Genomic DNA, 19,900 nt, shown 5'->3' with positions numbered 1-19,900 from the left:
TCAAGCTCCCCTTTTCTAGATTCAAAGTCATTTTAAATCATAGTATCAATTTCTCTCCTCCCATCATTTTGCTCAAATCCACTCTCTCCTCTTATTTGCTTCCTCAACCTTTCTCTTTATCATTTTGCTCGAATCTACTCTCTCTCCTCTTCCTTGCTTCCTCAACCTTTCTCTCTTCATCGGGCATTGCATTCATAGAAATTTATACTAATCCTTCTAATATAGTCAGTCATCTTTACTCAATATCTCTTCTCTGTCCCTCTTCGAACCTCCCTTCTCTATCTCTCTTCGAGTCCTCTTTACTTAGCCTCTCTTTGCTCTATCCCTCTTCGAGCCTCCCTTCTCTGTCCCTCTTCGAGCCTTACTCCTCTGTCCCTCTTCAAGCCTCCCCTCTCTGTGCTCTCTCTCTATAAGCTATGTGCTCTCTCTCTCTATAAGCGAGCCGTGCAGGTAAATTATAAGGGCAAGCTTTCTATGCTTCCCCTACAACATAAAACTTATATAATTCCCCTTATCCAACCATCCATTCTGAATGGAGAGCTAAGATTGCCCCAATCACAATGTCACGTCTCTACATTATTTTTATTTTTAATTTTTATTTTATAAATTATTTGGACGTCCATTCCTCTATTAAACTCGCACTAGGGAAAAATATAAAAACAGCATTTTCAATAAAATAAAATGACCAAAATACCCCTAAAAAATTTAAGGGGTATTTTGGTCATTATAATTTATCAAAATTTTATTTTTAATATTTTTTATAGGTGCGCCCCAATGAGAAGATGACACGTACCAAATTTATATTCATACAATTTGTATAAAAAAACTAAAAATAAAATTTAAGACGTCGGATCTGAGATCAAACGGTGAGTGGCTCTCTTGATCAAAATTGGATGGCTAGATGGTAGGAGAAGCATAGATCTTCTATGCTGTAGGGAAAGTATAGAAGCCTTTCCCAAATTATGATGATTACTTTTGGAAAAGAAAGATTTTTTTGGGATGACGGCTTAGATCGAGACAAAAAATGATAAATTATAATGTATTTAAATTATAATTATTTCTCTTTTGGACAAAAAAATGACTTTTTGGGATTAGGGCTTAGATACAGATAAAGAAATGATAAATTAGTTACACATTGATGTCTTCTAATATCTCAATCTAATTTTTAAAATACTTTACCATTTCACAATAATTTTTTTTTAAAATACATCACCATTTATTATTTAAACTACAAATTACCGATATTTAAAGGTTGTGACTAAAATAGTTTACTCAATGTTTATGACCAATATTAATTCATACTATTAAGTTATTATTCTTTGAGGCATGACAAGCATGGTATAGTCATGCTATCTATACATATGCATTTCAATATTAAATAGGAATGTCTACAAAGAGACCATTTATCTTTTGTGAATGAATGTCACAATCATTCTCAAATATTAGATGTCAAATTTGATGGCTTAGATATCAAAGTGGATGGCTTGAGGTGAGTCAGGAAGGAAGTGAATTTTTTTTTTTGAAATTTTGTATTTATTCAATGACATTAGTACAACCACCTATTTTAAAATCTAGAGGACAAGAATGATTGTACTGACAAAGATAAATGGTCTCTTTAAAGACAATTCTATATTAAATTGCTATGTCTAGTAAGAGCATAAACAAATTTAAGGTGCAATGTAGACAATTCCATATTAAAGCATGTCAAGTAAGAGCAATGTATTTTTCAAGTTGCATCTAAATACTATCCAAACAGTAACAATCCATTTGCATATAATGTATTTTTCAAGTTGCATCTAAATACTACCTAAACAGTAACAATCCATTTGCATGTAATGTATTACGCAGTAATGTATTACGCCAGTAATATATTTCACAAATAATATATTTCAAAGTATCCAAACGACCCCTAAGTGTATGATAAGACTCTTGTAAAATGGTAACAATTACCCCTTAATTGTTACAAGCAAAAATTGGGCAATTGAGGCTGCAGTCGAAATATGAGATAACTTTTTTCAAACTTTGTGTGAAAAATATCAGATAACTTTTTTTGAACATTGTGTGAAAAATGTCACACCTTGGATTGCCATTTTACGTTTGATAGCTAAAGATAATTTTAAGACTCTTATACAAGAAATGTAAATAACGTCCTATTCCTTAGTTCTTTTTAGTAGGGAATGGCACCAGTTCGTGTATCCTTCACTTTATTTTTTCCCCTCTTATTTTCTTGTCTGATAAGGATCAGACCCAAGTGGCCACTGTCCACATAGAGTGAATCGCACGGATGGATTTTGAGAGCAATATATGCAAGTGTGACAAACCAGAATGCCAAGAAATTATGGAAAAAATCCATGGAAATTTGGCTTTTGATTGATTAATAAAAATACCTAAATCTTATCCAACAAAATAATTTAGTATTCCTAAGATCATTAACATAAAATTTCCAAAAAGGTGCTTTTGTTAATTGCTTTCTATAATGGGCATTTTTTAGGTGCAACCAAAGTACGCTAACACATATAATGCACCATTCTATGCATCAACCTTTTCAACACCATTCATTGACATAAAATGAAATATCACTGCCAAAAGTCATGTATATAATAATATTGGCACGAACCCTTCTGTATGAGAAAGACTGGAAAAAGGAATAATAATAACACAATCATCCTTGTAATGGCCACATAAGGGAAGTTGTCCTTAAAGTTAAAATGATTCAAAAAGTGGATCCATCATCCCTAAGAAGCCAAGAAAATGAATCCAAACCCCATCACCTAAACCAAGCCAAAATCATTGATCTTAGATCCTAAACTAAACAACTTTAATGCCCCACGAGCTAAAACCTTTGTTCTCAATCATACACCATACTAGATAAGAACTTTAAAAGGCTAGGCCCTAGACGTTTCTCGATCATACTCCATAATTAAAGGCATACAGGTGAACCATTCTAAATGGGGTGAAGTTTATAGGACCTAGGTTTTATGACAACAAAATAAAGCCTCACCTCAAATCTTCATCCGAAAGGCACTTTGGGCATCGGAAATATTTATGATGGCTCTAAAATCAGTTTCCAACACCAACAATAAAATTTGAAACTAAAAAAATAATACAAAACTTGCAGATATGTTAACATCAATTTTAGGGTGGAATGGATGGTCTAGATGATTTGTTGTAATATAAACTATTTTTAGAACTTGAAATCTTAATTTTTTTTCACAACCATAATGTTCAAGCTGAGATGATTGATTTAAAGGTTTTTCAACACTTAAATTATAATTTTGATGAGTTATGAGGTGAGGCTTTACAGGGCTGCAGCCCTATCAAACCATTTTCGTTCTAAATGGGATCTCCCAGTTATCAAACATGTACCCTAATGTATTCATAAGACCTTAAACATGAGGGTGAAGCAATATGCACTCTAGTGGTTCTCTTTGGTGGTTAACCTTTGTTTATTAGTTCTACAATACACATTGCATAGGACATTCTCTAGGAAAATTAAAAGAATGAAGAGCATATAGGGGACAGCCAGCTAAATCTTATATCCTGCAACAAAATAAATCATAACCTTGATCATCTCGGAAAGTAGAAGATTAAATTCTAAACCAAAAAACAACCACTAACCCTAAGTCTAATCCAATTTAATAACATGGCAACTAAATCAGCAGCTTTAACCCTAAACCCAAACCCAAACCCAAACCCAAATATGGAAAGCCCTGAATCCTAAATCTTAGCAAGGGGTGAACCCTTCCATATGGAATAGGAAAAAGCAAAGCCCATAGATCATAAATACCATAACCTAAGCCATATTATAATAAACCTAAATTCTAATATAGGGGATGACCCCTAGAAATAAACAAATCAATCTTCAAATGTCAAGTGCCTCTTGGAAGGCCACACATGCCCCTAACAAATTGCTATTTATAGGAAGGAATCTTGCCATGCCCTTAGCTTTAGGTATTGTGAAGCCATGGGATGTAGACCCATCAAGTATGAGATAAACACCAAAACCCATCCATTTCAAGCATGGATATAAAATGGAAGTGGGTTTGCTTGTGGGTGATTATTCTATGTTATGGTTGAATGGGTGTGTGCAAATGTTTATTGACGCATGAGTTGTCAATTAAGCCTCACCCTCTAGCCCCAAAAGAAAACAAAAAATGCCTCTAACCAAACAGGACAAAAACCCTGTACAGTATCTAGACCTCAAGGCCCACCTCTTTCCTTGTAATGACTAATTGGCCACGGACCTTTTCAAAAGGAAGCAAAATACTTTTTGGTTTGAATAAATGACCATTTTTACTACCCTCACAAGTCTTTTTTGGTTAGGAATAAACCCTTCATGCTACTGTTTAAGAAACCATATAGATGGGAGAAAATAAAAAAAAACAATGATTTATATTTGGTTGAGTTAGAAAGGACGGTAACTTGTTTGATGGAGCCGGCAATAGGCCAGAATGGCCTTGGCCATAAGCCAGCCTAAGCCCTATCTTTTTCGGACTAGGACAAAGAGGCACTCACCAATAACAAATCAAGGAAAAAGTAAAGAAAAATTGAGGGTCGTTGGGTTGAACTGAACATGCCATCGGGCTCAGCTCTCACAATCTAGTGACTTGACCTTCATGCTACATTTTTTGACACAAGCTATATTTTTTTTTTTTTTTTTTTTACTGTTGGGCTGATTGGCCAGACAGCCCACTGTCACCGTTATTATTAGATTCACCAATGATATCTTAAATTATTTATTTTTAATATAAAGAGTTCGCAATAATTTTTAATGATTTAATGTGAAATATGATAGGCACGCTAAAAAATAAAGAGGTTTTAACAAGGCAACATTAGTCAGGCTAAAAATGAAAGAGGACAAATTTTGGTACTTGACAGAATCCTAGGACACACTAACCAATTGCAAAAAGGAGGGGCATTTTTGTCATTTCACATTTTTTATTCAAACAAACCTTCGTCAACTTCCATTGAATGCTGGTTTTGTTGGGTATTATTTAATTCATGGTGACCCCAAACAACAACCAATGAGTGAATACATTCGGTTACGAGGGGAGTGGAGTTGGAGTCAGTGATTTTATCAGCAGGTTACCTTGAAAAGACCCAACCTTTTTTCAAAAACCCATAGAGTACAAGGTCTTCATCACCCTCTCTCCTCTCTATGGACCAGATCTTCAACAGTGTTGATCACATCAAATTCTCAGAGCCTTTTTGATGGCATGAAATGATGCAAAACCCCACCCTAACAGAATAATCAGAGAGGCCTAGGAATCAGTTTCAGTGCATCAAATTCTAAGCTAGCAAGAAGAGAGAGAAAGAGAGAGAGAGAGAGAAGGTGCAGAAAATCATATCATACCAGGTTTGTGAGTGACAGACTGCAGTTTTCTTGACTCTCGTGACCTTCATTTTGTGACCTTTTTTTTTTTTTCGTTTTTTTTTTTGGGTACTTGTTTCTGTTTTCCTATGGTTTTCTCCTTTCTTATTGGTCCCACAACTGGCTCCTCTGAACAAGAGGAAGAGAGAGAGAGAGAGCAATTTTTTGGGTATTAGGGGAGAGAGAGAGAGATTACTTGGGGTTTAGAGAGAGAGAGAGAGAGAGAGAGGAGTTTTGTCATGTTTTAGAGCAATAAGATGGTGTGAGACTTTTGTATGGCGAGTAACAACAACACCAGGAGAATTTCAGAAGTTGGTTTATCAGACTCAGAGCCCTCAACTCAGCATCTTGTGTATGGAGTCCTCCATGGAATCTCACCACCCTCCTCAAATTTCATGTAAATACTGTTTTATTCTTCTTCTTTTCTCACTACTTTTACTTCTTTCTTCAATTAAAATTTAAACCAAACTTCAAATAACATATCTCATGGAAAGCTTTCTCCTCCTTTTATCCTTTACTAAACATCTAATTTGTGATCAAGTAGTATGGATTTCAGGAACAGTTCTAACACAGGAATTTCGAGTGGTCGATTAATGTTTTTGTGTTTCAATTAACTGATTTTGCTTATATTAACTCCTTTTCCTAATTTTAAAATTTAAACTAGCTAAAATGAAGAATAAACAGCTTCTCATTACTGGTTTATTTTGTCCTGCCATGATGCATACAAATTATGTATTATAACTATCATAAAACCCATCTCACAAAGATGTCGCTTTACTTTCTATTTTCCTTAATTTTGAAGTAAACTAACAGATAATGGTTTTGATTCTTTTATCTATTTTCCTTTATCAGTGATCAGCATGGTTCAACTGCTTATGATTTTGGGGAGCTTGAGGAGGCTCTTATACCAAAGGTTTTGCAGAATGATGGTGATAGAAAACGTAGGTTTCTCTCTCTCTTTCTCCCTCTTGCGGCCATGTTCTATATTATACACAGTAGATATATATAACCGACTCAAGACCAGAAAACAAGCAAAAGATACAAACTCCTAGAGAGAGAGACAGAGGGAGAGAGCCGCAACAGTATGAAACAGTGGACAGCAAGCAGCTCTCTTTTTCAGTACTTATAATTATTCACAAACCCAAAGCCTGTAGCTTGTGATACAACAAATAGGCAATTTTGATGGCTCAACAGGTTTTTAGCATCACTGTTGGTACCTGATATATGAAATTGGGCTCTTGTTTCTAGACTAGAAGACTCATGTCTTGTTCCATCCATAAGTACTGAATCATTTTCTTATATTTTTTGTGTCAAAACTGACAAATTTCAAAAGTAGGGTTTTATGAAAATTTGTTCCAAAATCGGTGAAGCAGTTCTGGTCATTGGGTTGGTTAAAGATTTTAAAACTTGGACAAATTCCTTTTATAATTCCTTCTCATGGGTTTGCTGGTGTTTGTTTTAGGTTATTTTCTGAGGTAATGATGATGAAGTAATTGAGTTCTAACTGCAGATTTAGTAAAGATTTATTTATTTTCTCTTGGGGTTTCTGATGTAGTCATTGCATTGAGTTCTTTTCTCTTTTTTTTAATCTAATTATTTTTTGCAAGATATGATAATTTTGTTATTATGGTCTTGTTGCTGCATTTTAAAAACATTCTAATGATGATTAGGCTGTCAGATTGTATGATTTCGACTCTTTCTCTCTCTCTCTCTCTCTCTCTCTCTCTCTCTCTCTCAAATTTCAATGGGTTTCTCTGTCAGCTTTCAACACTCAAAGAGTCTCTCGCCTCTCCTCACTTGTTTCAAGTTTACAATTTTCAATGGGTCTCTCTCCTCTCTCCTTTCTTGTTGGAAGTTTTTTAAAAATATCCTCAAACCATGGTCTTTTCACCTCATTGTAGTTTTCTTTCAAATCCTTACTGTACAATTCTGATAACTGTGCTCTTGTACTTTCTTCCACAGCTTTATTAGGCATTCATCCCCCTCCAACATTGGAGATCTTCCCTTCCTGGCCAGTGAGATATCAACCAACCCCAAGGGTATTATATCCATCTTCCACTTCAAAACCCAAAAATGAAAAAATAAATTTTGGGGCTCTCTCTCGCTCTCTCTTTTTCTTTTCATCAGTTGACCTTTTTTTTTTTTTACTTAATATGGTTTAGTGTTTAGTACTTTTCAAATGGTTACTGTTCTTGTGATTGGGAACAAACAACAGGCCCATTCTCATCAGTCAGGTGAAAGTACTACTGATTCAGGATCAGCTCAGAATACAGGTTCACAGTTGGAACCAGAGTCACCAGTCAGTAGTAGTCAAAAGTCGCAGCCAAACAGGCGCTCTTCTGATCCCTCCCTTCACCAAAAGCAGGAGAGATCAGATATGGCACCTGCCCCTTCTGATTCAACTGCCCACCACCACAACCAATCTAAAACCCTAGTTGACAAGGTTAGCACCACCCCTCTCTCTCTCTCTCTCTCTCTCTCTCTCTCTAAAATCACCAAGAGTGTTATTTTTATGTATTTTTTTGTTGACATAATAGCCTGCTGTTGACACATTATTGAGATCATTATGTTCATTAATGTCCTTCTTTGCTAATTTAATGTGTGAGGTTTGTATAAGGCTGCTTCCTTATACTTATACTGTAGAAGTAAGGTGCACCGATAAAATATGCTTTGAGAAGTTGTTTTGGTAATGGAAACTTTATGATGGCTTGATAATTAATTTTCGTTTTAAGTTATAAAATTTCAAATTTCAGAAATGGTGTAGATCAAGCATATCAATAAACACTTTGAAATTCTTGAAAATGGACGGTCCAAATAACTTGCACTATGTTTTGGAGTTGGAATTCCTTTTTTTCTTCATGTCCATACATTTCAAAGTCGAGATGATCAATTAGAGAGTCCTCCAATGCGAACACTCACTTCTTTAGGATTTTTAAAGTGAAACTTATATCAATAGATAAGGTTGCAACCTTATATAAACTTTTTCTAATTTTAATTATTTGATTAATTGGAGTCTGGCTTGATATTGACTATATGCTGATATTGACTATATGCACATTACGCGAAACTTCTATTTAGTGGCCCCCATGATTTGATATTTTGGATCATTAGTCACACTTTTTCATGTTTGGACTCTAAACATCAATTTCATTGACATTTAAGTGATGTTTACTAGAACTTTAAGTGGCATTTAAGCACTTTATCCCTTATTAATATGATTCTTTGTGGGGATTTTGCTAATATCAATTTGCTTGTTCTACAAAATTATTGTATCGTCTATCACCATAATAAGCAGTGACACCTGTATTTTAGTTTCATTTTGTTGACATTTAATTAAAAAATGATGTGAAAATGAAACCCACATTTTGTTGACATTTAATAATAAAATGACATGAAAATGAAACCCAAACCCAAATTCTCATCCTGTGGTGAGAAAAGAATATTTTTCTTACTAATCAATATTCAATCCTTTAAACAATAATATTCTAATAAAAAATGCCAATATAAAGTCAAACACAACCTTAAATTAAATTTTATTTATCTTTTTCGCTCTTCAAAAGTCTGGACCGAAATCCTATAGAACTTTAGACAATTGTTGATAATTGTGAATTGTAATTTCTTTTTCTTTGATGTTGCAGAGAGGTGCAAGTTCAAGTACTGAGAGAGTAGGATCCAAGACATTAGATGCTAAGGTGCTTACAAGGAATACTTTTCAAAATATAAATACTCAGAAATAATAGTTGGTTTTTTATAAGTTATTCAAAGTTGACATGCACGGTGGTATTATTGGAAAAGTATACAAAGATATTTTTTACTTTTTATACAAGAAAGTCACAATTAGTCTTGTCCCTTAAATTTCAAAATGGATGGTTGTAATAGATATAAAGTTCGAAAAAAAAAAAAAAATTCTTAGACCATGACTCACCAAAGCCATCCAATTTGACATCTAACGAGTGATAATAGTTGTGACCTCCTTGTAATAAAAATAAATGGTCTCTTTACAGACAATCCCTATTATTATTAGGGTACTATTTAGAAGATTTGATTAGGTTATATATTGCAGACTCTTAGGCGGCTGGCTCAGAATAGGGAGGCAGCTAAGAAGAGCAGACTTAGAAAGAAGGTGAGATAGTCAATAATGCTCACACTTTTCTTAATTAAAAAATATGATGACAAAGCTGCAGTCCTATCAAAATAAGTAAGTCTTACCACAGTTTTTATAGATTGACACCGAAAAACCTTCAAATCGGTCATCTTGACTTTGACCATTATCATTGTGAAAAAAAATTAGGATTTCAAGTTATAAAAATAAGTATATATCATAGGACATTATCTAGATCATCTATTTTTAAGTGTTGACGAGTTTTCAAGACCTATATCATTTTTTGAGCTATAAATTTCATAATTTGTGGTGGAAATTGATTTTATAGCTATCATAGATATTTCTAATGGTGAGGCTTTACTTGTTGCATATAAGACCTAGGCCTTATAATAACTGTACCTTTTAATTTTCAGTATTTGTTTGAACTTTGATACTATTACCGGTTCATTGTAATATAACACAAAAAGTTCCAACTTTTGGGATAATTTGTTTCCAAAATATATCTCTCCCCCTCTTTGAGCTTGAAAGGAAAGGGGATGAATATGCATTGACATTTCTCCAACTATAATTTGAAATTATTTTCCTCTTCTCTCTCCCTTGAATGTTTGTCCACAACTGTTTGGATTCTAGCATTTGCAAATTTCTTTTTATGTTGTTTTGATTTATATCTATCTTTGTAGGCCTATGTGCAGCAGCTTGAATCTAGCAAAATAAAGTTGACCCAACTAGAACAAGACCTTCAAAGAGCCAGAGCACAGGTTCAAAAAATCCATAACCTTCATATCTACTTTCTAATCAATTTCCTTATTTTGCACCATTATTTTTCATTTATTTTATTATTTATTATATCAGGGATTATTCATAGCAGGCGCAGGTGGAGGCAGTAATGTCAGCTCTGGTAATTTTCCAATGCATAGAAAATCACCATAAAATCTTGCTTTTCTTTTTTTTTTTATTTTATTTTTTTTTAATATAGTTGAGTAAAATGACCAAAAAGGATCTAATAACCCACAACAATAGCAAAATCACCCTTCATTAACGAGTTCTCCCATTTGCAGTATGTAAGGGTTTTGGTACTATATAATCCTCAAAATGATTCGAAAAGGACATTTTTTATATTTTTTTATTTTTATTTTTTTTAATATAGTTGAGTAAAATGACCAAAAAGGATCTAATAACCCACAACAATAGCAAAATCACCCTTCATTAACGAGTTCTCCCATTTGCAGTATGTAAGGGTTTTGGTACTATATAATCCTCAAAATGATTCGAAAAGGACAATTTGGGAAAACATGGAAAGTGAAACCACATGGGTAAAATGGTAACTTAGCAGCCTATATAATTCACATATAAATATGAACGATGAATGTTGGGTAAAAGGACATTAACATTATGTACAATATTTGGTCACCTCTTCATTAGCAAATGATCTAGTAAAACATCTCTCACATTTGGTTGAAGGAAAGAAATCACTCTCGAACCATTGGATCAAGGATATACCCAATGGTAGATTTTTTACTCCATTTCATAGCCACTATACCTTCTCATCACCGATCAAATATCCAATCCAATAGTTGAAGAGAGAATCCACACAATCACCAAAAAGGGAAGAGCTACGCTGTCATTCTTCTAATTATTTTATGAGATTGTATACTATGAGACCTTTTGTTTTTGGTACAAAGAGGTCGTAATTGATACTACCCATTAGGTATATATAAACTTCAGATATCAAATTGGACGGCTTGGGATATATTATAAACTTCAAAAAATTCTGTTTTAAATTTGGAGTTAATCGATGATATACTCACAACCCTCCAATTTAAAATATAATGTATAAAAGTGAGTGTGATTTCTTTATATTAAAAATAATTGGTCTCTTCGCGTACTTTCTTTTATTTTATTAAAATTTGGAGTTAGTTAATAGCTGATATATATACCCCATAAGCTTCTACCACTTGTCCCAATAAGTTCCGTTTAAAAAAAGTAAACCATGGTATGTTTGGATTATTGAATATAAATAAAAATATAATGCACCATCCATCTTCCTCATTATTTTTTCATTGACTATAGAACATTGTCCCACAGGGAACGTTCAATGTACTTTTAAGCACAGTGTATTCTTTTCAATATTCATCATCAAGTTTGAAAAATCGCTGCTTTCATTCAAAATTGCCCGAATCGGATCGGGATCAAGAAGTAAGCAATTCTTATCAAGTAACCATGAAATCGCACCAAGTCTCCTAATTTTCTATTCTTGTCAAAATTATTTGTATGCCCAGAATTGGGGATCTGGACCCTAGTTTTTAAATCACTGTGAGCAATAGAAGGTTGAGATGAACCCTTCCTCGAGGAATCCTTCATCCCATTCGGCAGTTGATGAGCAGCAAATATGCAGTATGTTATTTGTATACTGCAATGCAAACATACAATTGAGAAGATAAGGAGGAATTCCTCTTTATACATGTACCATACTGCACATATATCCCTGCATTCATTTTACTTTTATTTTAATAACGGTATAAGCATTTTTATTTCCAAATACTTTAGGAAAACTTACCCTTTACAGATGTACATCCTAACATGCACAACATCAAAGGGTTCTCCAACCCCACTAACTTCAAAAACCTAATCATTTGAAAGAACAAGTAGGGTCTAGGTCTATATTCCGCACTTAATTACCCTTAATATATATATATATATATATATATATTAATGATTCTATGAGGCCTTCCTACAACTATGTGTATAGGACTTAAAGGATTACTATTAAATTTGACACAGATCCCTAAAAAAGTTATCACATAAATGTGGGATTTGACTTTTCTAAAGATATGTGTCAAATTTAATGTTGATCCTTTAGGATCCTACACACATGTGTGTAGAAGGGTCTCACAAGGTCATTTCCCATATATATATATATATATATATATATATATATATATATATATATATATAACAAAAGAAAATACAATGCAATTACTTTATTTTTACTTTTATTCTATCCAGGACTTAAAAGACATTTTACTTCCAAACAGTATTTAAATACTTCTCAAATCTATCCAGGACTTAAAGACATTTTACTTCCAAATAGTATTTAAATACTTCACAAAATTTACCCTTTTAGAGTTGTGCACTCTAACATGCAAAAAGCAAAAAAAAAAAGACCAAATACGAAAATGTATTTTCCATTTAACAAGACATGCGAGGTTAATCATGCATTGTAAAACGGGTTGAAAGGACTTGGCCTGGGGTTTGATTGAACAATAATGTCAACACTACATTCCATCTTTGATTCCTGCAGCTAAATTACCCAAAAATGAAAAGGGACCCATTTTCTTAACTTAAAAAAACAGTATTTAACACAATCATTCCCGTTAGTAATGTCAAATTTATAAAAAGAAAAATCAAAAAAATAAAAAATTATTGGATCACTCCTCCTAGTAGTGTCTAGATGACAAAACAAAATTTGTTGAGGATCATTTTATCGTACGGACGTAGAATTCTTTTTGGATGTCTCATTGGGACGAATCGAACTTGAGATGAAGCAATAACTTGAGATATAGCGTTTCTAAATATCAGCTGCTAACGACTCAAATCCAAGCCCAATTCTTTTTTTTGACCAAGTCCAAGCACAATTCTCAAACAACTAAATCAAATAAGGGTGTGGTTTTTTTTTTTTTTGACTAAGTCCAAGTACAATTCTCTATAAGGTCGAGGCATTAAAGAAATCAAATAAGAGTGTTTTATAAGGTTGAGGCTCTAAGCAATCTAAGTAAGGTGCACATCTAAATAATATCGAAAGATGTTATTTCAAAAGAGAAAAAATTTGTGATGGACTAAAAATATATTTTCATCTTTGATTATAAAATTCAAAGCTTCAAAAATAGTGTAAATCAAGTAGATTTATAAACACTTGAAAATATTGAAGATTGATAACCGATATAAAGAATTTTAAGATGCATTATTTGCCAAACATGAAAACTTTTTTTTTTTATGTCTATATATCTCGTAGTTGAGATGACTGACATGAAAAAAAAGAAAAAAAAAAGAAATTGAATTTTGGAGGTGCACATTAATTTGATTGTTTAGGATATAAACATCGTTCATCAAATAATTGATTACATACGAATGGCGAATTGATAAAAAGAAAATTGAAAACGTACAGGTGCTGCAATATTTGACATGGAACATGCAAGATGGATAGAGGAGAACCAGAGGCACATGGCTGAGCTAAGAGCTGGGCTGAATGCCCACTTACCTGATACTGATTTGAGATTGATATTAGATGGGTGCTTGGGTCATTATGATGAAATATTCAGGCTGAAAGGCATTGCAGCAAAGGCAGATGTTTTCCATGTTTTTTCAGGCCTTTGGTTGACCCCTGCTGAAAGGTGCTTCCTTTGGATGGGTGGCTTCAAGCCCTCTGAGCTCCTCAAGGTTCTCTCCCTTCCTTTTCTCTACTAGTAGGGGGCATGACTTTTTTGGTTGACCAAATTATCCTCGTTCTTCTGCCAAAATGACGTTTAAACCCTTTTCGAAGAGAGGGAAATGCCCCTAATACTTTTCAGGGTAGGAACTACTCTTTCCCCTTGATTTAGGAAAGTACACTATAAATAAAGGCACATCCACCATCCATCCCCTCTAAGGGATGGCGGAGATGAAATTTATGTTTCCATTTGATCAACAGACAAAATAATCGTCATCCCCATCATTCTTTGGGAATGAGGACCTTAAGATGGACCTTAATGATGCTATGGATACATGATATGTGTAAGAAATATACTCTCTCCTATGTGTATAAAAAATGGGCAAACTTTCTATAGGTATGTACTTCCCTTTATCTAGCTGTAACATCTGAATGAACGGTTGAGATGGATCAAATTACAATGTCACGCCTCTACATTGTTTTTTTTTTTTAACAAAACTTTTTTACACCAAATTTTAGATGTCCACCCCTCTCATAAACTTTCATGTGCAAAAAATATAAAAATAATATTTTCAATAAAATAAAATGACCAAAATACCTTGAAACTTTCAAGTGTATTTTCATTATTTTATTTTATTGAAAATTTTGTTTTACATTTTTTTAGGTGTGCCCCATTGAGATGATGGCACGCATCAAATCTCGTATTCGTATAATTTATAGAATAAATAATAGAAATAAAGTACTCTAAGACATCGGATCTAGATCAAATGATCAATAGTTATTTGATCTAAATTGGACAGCTAGATTGGGGGAAGTATAAAACTTCTATCTAATAGGTGAAGAATAGAAATTTAGAAGACTTTGACAAATTCAATAGAAGTATAGAAATTTAGTTCTCCTCCCATCCAGCCGTCCAATTCAGATCCAATACGTCTCTACCATCCAACCATCCAATTTAGATCAAATAAGCCACTAAACATTTGATCTCGATCTGATGCATCAGAGTAATTTTTTTTATTTTTTATTCTAAATATTATATAAAACATGAAATTTGGTATGTACCATCATCTTAATGGGCACACCTAAAACAAATATGAAAACAATAATTTTCAATAAAATAAAATGATAAAAATACCCCTGAAACTTTGATGGGTATTTTTATCATTTTATTTTATTGAAAATATTTTTTCATATTTTTTGCCGGTGCAAGTTTAAGAGGGGAGTGGACGACCAAAATTTGAGGTCAAAATATTTTGTAGGAAAAAAATAAAAATAAAACAATATAGAGGTATGACATTGTAATTGGATCCATCTCAGTCCTTCATTCAGATATGATAAATTATGAGAAGTTAAGATTAGGGGAAGTATAGAAAGCCTGCCCTAAGACATATACTTTCCCTTGGATTTTGAAAGGGTAGAATGATCATTCCTATTACCTCTGAATAACTCTTCTTATGCCAAATATTTTTCAAAAAAAAAAATTGTACAAAAAGACTATATTTAGTTTTGGTATAAAATATTACAATCACCCTTATCTATCGACTAGGAAGTCATTTTTAATTGCTTGTGTATCTTATGTTTAATAAGCAGATATTGGTACCACAGCTGGAGCCATTAACGGAGCAGCAGTTTATAGGAATATGTAACCTTCAACAATCTTCACAACAAGCGGAGGAGGCATTGTCTCAAGGTTTGGAGGCATTGCATCAGTCCCTCGCTGATACTGTGGTTGGGGGAGGTTCACTTGGTGACCCCCCCAACCACCATGTCACAAATTACATGGCCCACATGGCCATCGCCCTTGCTAGACTTGCCAACCTTGAAAGCTTTGTTAGACAGGTGCACTTCTCTCTCTCCTCTCTTGAACATGTGGCCAACCATGTCTCCTCTCCCTGCAGATGCAAAGTCTTACAAGGCATGTTTGATAATCTCATATTTGACAGTTTTGATTTGAAAGTGATGCTATTGATGTGATTTTTGTGTTTATGATTCTATGGTCACAGGCTGATAATCTAAGGCAGCAGACACTACACCAACTTCGAAGGATTCTAACAGTACGCCAAGCGGTGAGGTGTTTTCTAGCCATAGGAGAGTACTATAGCCGCCTACGTGCTCTCAGTTCTCTATGGGCCTCTCGCCCTCGAGAGTAAGACCCCCTCCCCCTTCACTAAATAAGATAGATAGATATAAAGAGAGAGAGTTTGTTTGCAGTACGCCAAGCGGTGAGGTGTTTTCTAGCCATGGGAGAGTACTATAGCCGCCTACGTGCTCTCAGTTCTCTATAGGACTCTCGCCCTCGAGAGTAAGACCACCTCCCCCTTCACTAAATAAGATAGATAGATATAAAGAGAGAGAGTTTGTTTGCAATGCAATGAAACCTAGGTGTGGTTAAGCATAGTCTGTTTGTGGTGATGAATTTGATGAGGATTGAAAGTGTTAGTGCTCTCAGTTCTCTTTGGGCCTCTCGCCCTCGAGAGTAAGACCCCCTCCCCCTTCACTAAATAAGATAGATAGATATAAAGAGAGAGAGCTTGTTTGCAGTACGCCAAGCGGTGAGGTGTTTTCTAGCCATAGAAGAGTACTATAGCCACCTACGTGCTCTCAGTTCTCTATAGGACTCTTGCCCTCGAGAGTAAGACCCCCTTCCCCTTCAATAAATAAGATAGATAGATATAAAAAGAGAGAGAGTTTGTTCACAATGCAATGAAACCTAGGTGTGGTTAAGCATAGTTTGTTTGTGGTGATGAATTTGATGAGGATTGAAAGTGTTATTGGAATAGAAGCCACAACATGCAATTGAAGTATGGGAGTGCTACCCCTATCTAAGTCTTTTTTCTAAATTTGTGTTGCAAGTTTTTTTTAGATAATATAAGTTAGCTTTTTAAAGGTATTAGTGGGGGTGGGGTGATGTTAGTGGCAAGATTAGAAACCACAACGTGGTGACTAGAGTGTAAGCCATATTTTCATTTTTTAAAAGGATTTGAGCCCTTACCTTTTGGCGAGAATGGAGACATAGACTTCATCATAAGGTTCAATGATAGGATCGCAAATTTGTGAAAAAAGTTGAAATTGAGACCCTAAGTAATGGACCCACTTTCTCTTCCACACACCAAGCAGCAAACCCCACTCTTTCTCTCCCTATCTTTGTCTCTCTCTCCCTGCCTGGATGTCCATTATTTCGATCATGATCTCCATCATCTATCATTTTCCAAATCCATTGCGCGACTGCATACTTTCCCCTCAGGATAAAACTCGTGTTGAATTTCTTTGTCCGGGCCCATTCAGGTGTCTGAGGGAGAGGGAGATTGCATGATTTGATTATGTAATGATGGGTTTTGTTGGAGTGAGAATACATAGTCATAGCAAAAAAAAGAAATTTCTATGCGCATTTTCATCGAAGGTTAAAACCTTTTCCGGCTAAAATATTTTAACTAATGCTAGAGGATTTGTTTTCTAATTTTTATTCTATTTAACTCATCCAATTTACATAGGAAAGTATATAATTAGGCCCATTTGCTTTTGGTACAAGATGGTCACAATTAATTTTGACCATTGGATGTGAAATTGGGTGGCTGCATTTATTTCATTGACCAAGCTCAAAGTTCAAAAGAAATTTTTTCGAGCTTTATAACACACTTAAGCTATCGGATTTCACATCGGATGGTTATAAGTAATTGTGACCTCGTTGTATTAAAGGCAAATGGTCTCATTATATATAACCCCATTTTATATTAATAAATACAGAAATCGTCCTTGTTCAAGTTTGGGAATCTTGAATAAATAGGAGCATTTCAATAATTGACCTGCCTATGGGCTCCACCCAAATCAAAAGAGTACCTCTACTTGTTTAGGATGGGTTAAATCACTGGAATGCCCCTAATTCAATATTTCCCTTAAAAAGTGCTCTTTGGGCATTTTAAAAAAGCCTTTTCAGGAGGTGCCCAAGTACTAAAAATCAAAATATATGACTCTTTAATGTTAATTGAGATCATTTCATTTGAATAATTTTAGAAGGTTCATTAACCCTTAAGTTATATATTCCATTTTTTGGAGAGAGAAAAAGAGGGATAATATTGTTGTTTTCTTTGCTTTCAGGAGCATGATTACATATGGAAATTCAAGTCAATTGACATCCTCTCTCCAAATGATTCAACAGCAACCACCCCACCAAAACCACTTCTCAACCTTTTAAACATCCCACAAAGAAAGAAGAAACACACTACTTCCCTCAACATGGCCAGAAATTCTCATAAATTGCAATTTTACAACCCTTATAGTAACTTTTCTGGCTACCAACTTTTCCTTTGAGTTGGGGAGGAGGATAAACAATCACTTCACCTATAAATACAAATTTTTGTGCAATTCAAAAGATTTTCTAGTGAGAGATACTCCTCCCCATTCTAGAGAGATGTACCAAGTTGACTGTAATATTGTATAACGACTTTTTGGTTTCTTATGGACCATGAACTAGTTTAATGGCAAAAAAAAAAAAAAGAGAAAAAAAAGGGAAGAAGAAATGTATTAAAATATAAAAAAATGATAGCCACTTGCACTTATTAAGATAGGGAGTTCCTAAGCCTGCCATTTTGAGAATGATGTGTGAGAGGCTACCTACTTTCCATCCATGTAAGAGAGAGAGAAGGGACGGTGGGGGTAAGCAAGTGGCAACATACCGTTAACATATTAGCATATTAAATATTTTGAGAGACAAGAAGGGGAGAGAGGCATGACAACTAGTTAGGTTGGTTCCTAGTCGGATTCACTTTACTTTGGCCCAGGGAGTGAATTTTAAAAAAATAATTTTTAAATTTTTTTTACAAAATTACATAGATTTCTTTAATAAGTACAGAGTAAGATTGCATAATTATAACAAAAAAGATCATAAAATAAGAGTATCAACCATGAATAACCCATTCAATTGAACCCTGTTTTTGCTAGAGCATATACAATTTCATTCGCTTCTATGTAGATATGATGAAAGGTGACTTGCAACTATGCACATCGATCAAATATTTCTACCCATTTACTATGAGCCTCCACGATGAGCAAGAGATCCTATTGCACCAATTGATTGTATTCAAGGAATCTCCTTCCACAATGCAAGGTGTGAGGTGATATCTTTGTTTAATAATCCATAGCCCTTGTAAGATGGCTTTCATTACTGTAAAATTGGCAGTTTCCACGCTACATGGTCTTGCATAACTAAGAATAATATCACCCCTTGAATATCGAAAAATACCCTCAAAGCTCTATTTTTTGGATTTTCAAAAAAACTCCCATCAACATTTAATTTAATATTTGCCTATCATCAGGGTACACCATACAATTCTTTGCTCCCAAGCCGAACCTTCCATACTTTTTGTTTCACCAAATTGTGCAAATTAGTTTCCACATCTACTTTAGATAATCCAAAACCTTCTTTTGTGTTTGTAATCCAACTCCAAACACAATGAACAATCCTTATTTTTATTGTATTCATCTCCACCATTGTTCCTTCAAAAACCCTTAAATTCCTTTCCTTTCAAATCTCCCCACCTTCACAATTTGCCATAAAATCTTTCCAGCTTTCGGAAGAGATGAGCATTCTCATTGATTTAGTATATCCATATATGAATAAGGAAAAACCATAGTAAAACCCAACATCTGAAAAATCCAACACCATATATTTTAAACATTAGAGCTATGTAGAAAAAGATGATCCCCAGTTTTTTCTTCTTCCCTACACATTAAGCACATATTAACCATAACTCTTCCCTTTTTCATCAAATTATCCACTGTTAACTTTGGTAAAAAATCCAACAAAAGACTTTTACTTTTAAAGGAACTGCCCACTTCCATAGTTTATGTAAAAAATTGCAGTTCCATCTCAATTGATCATACAACAACAAACTATAAACTGATTTCACAATAAACTTTTCATCACTCTCATCCCACTCTCATCCCATACGAATTCATCATGTGTGATTGGTGATACACGGTAATCTTATAAAATACATAATAA

At 34.1% G+C, this 19,900-nt stretch overlaps 1 protein-coding gene across 8 annotated transcripts; it reads left to right on the top strand.

Moving 5' to 3' along the window:
- Positions 1 to 5,301: 5,301 nt before the first annotated feature.
- On the top strand, positions 5,302 to 18,351 carry LOC18444796 (transcription factor TGA2.2). 8 transcript variants are annotated; one of them, XR_016044223.1, is made up of 12 exons: positions 5,302 to 5,768; positions 6,224 to 6,312; positions 7,334 to 7,410; positions 7,587 to 7,814; positions 9,010 to 9,063; positions 9,435 to 9,494; positions 10,154 to 10,231; positions 10,342 to 10,371; positions 13,639 to 13,910; positions 15,490 to 15,738; positions 15,903 to 16,045; positions 17,995 to 18,351. XR_016044223.1 is itself a non-coding variant. In XM_020673932.2 (12 exons), exons 1-12 carry the CDS (start codon positions 5,647 to 5,649, stop codon positions 18,089 to 18,091), a joined length of 1,515 nt encoding a protein of 504 aa, XP_020529591.1. In that variant the 5' UTR covers positions 5,302 to 5,646; the 3' UTR covers positions 18,092 to 18,351. The 8 variants fall into 8 exon arrangements, 6 of the variants coding, with proteins under 6 accessions (XP_020529591.1, XP_088707787.1, XP_020529592.1 ...); XR_016044222.1 differs by having other exon boundaries at positions 10,326 to 10,371; positions 15,903 to 16,201; XM_020673932.2 differs by having other exon boundaries at positions 10,326 to 10,371.
- The last annotated feature ends 1,549 nt before the right edge of the window (positions 18,352 to 19,900 follow it).

Source organism: Amborella trichopoda, chromosome 11 (genome assembly GCF_054954075.1).
Source record: "Amborella trichopoda isolate Santa Cruz 75 chromosome 11, AtrichopodaSantaCruz75HAP2 v2.0, whole genome shotgun sequence".
Taxonomy (NCBI): domain Eukaryota; kingdom Viridiplantae; phylum Streptophyta; class Magnoliopsida; order Amborellales; family Amborellaceae; genus Amborella; species Amborella trichopoda.
The sequence above is the reverse complement of the archived record's forward strand: the minus strand, read 5'-3'. Positions and strand labels throughout refer to the sequence as shown.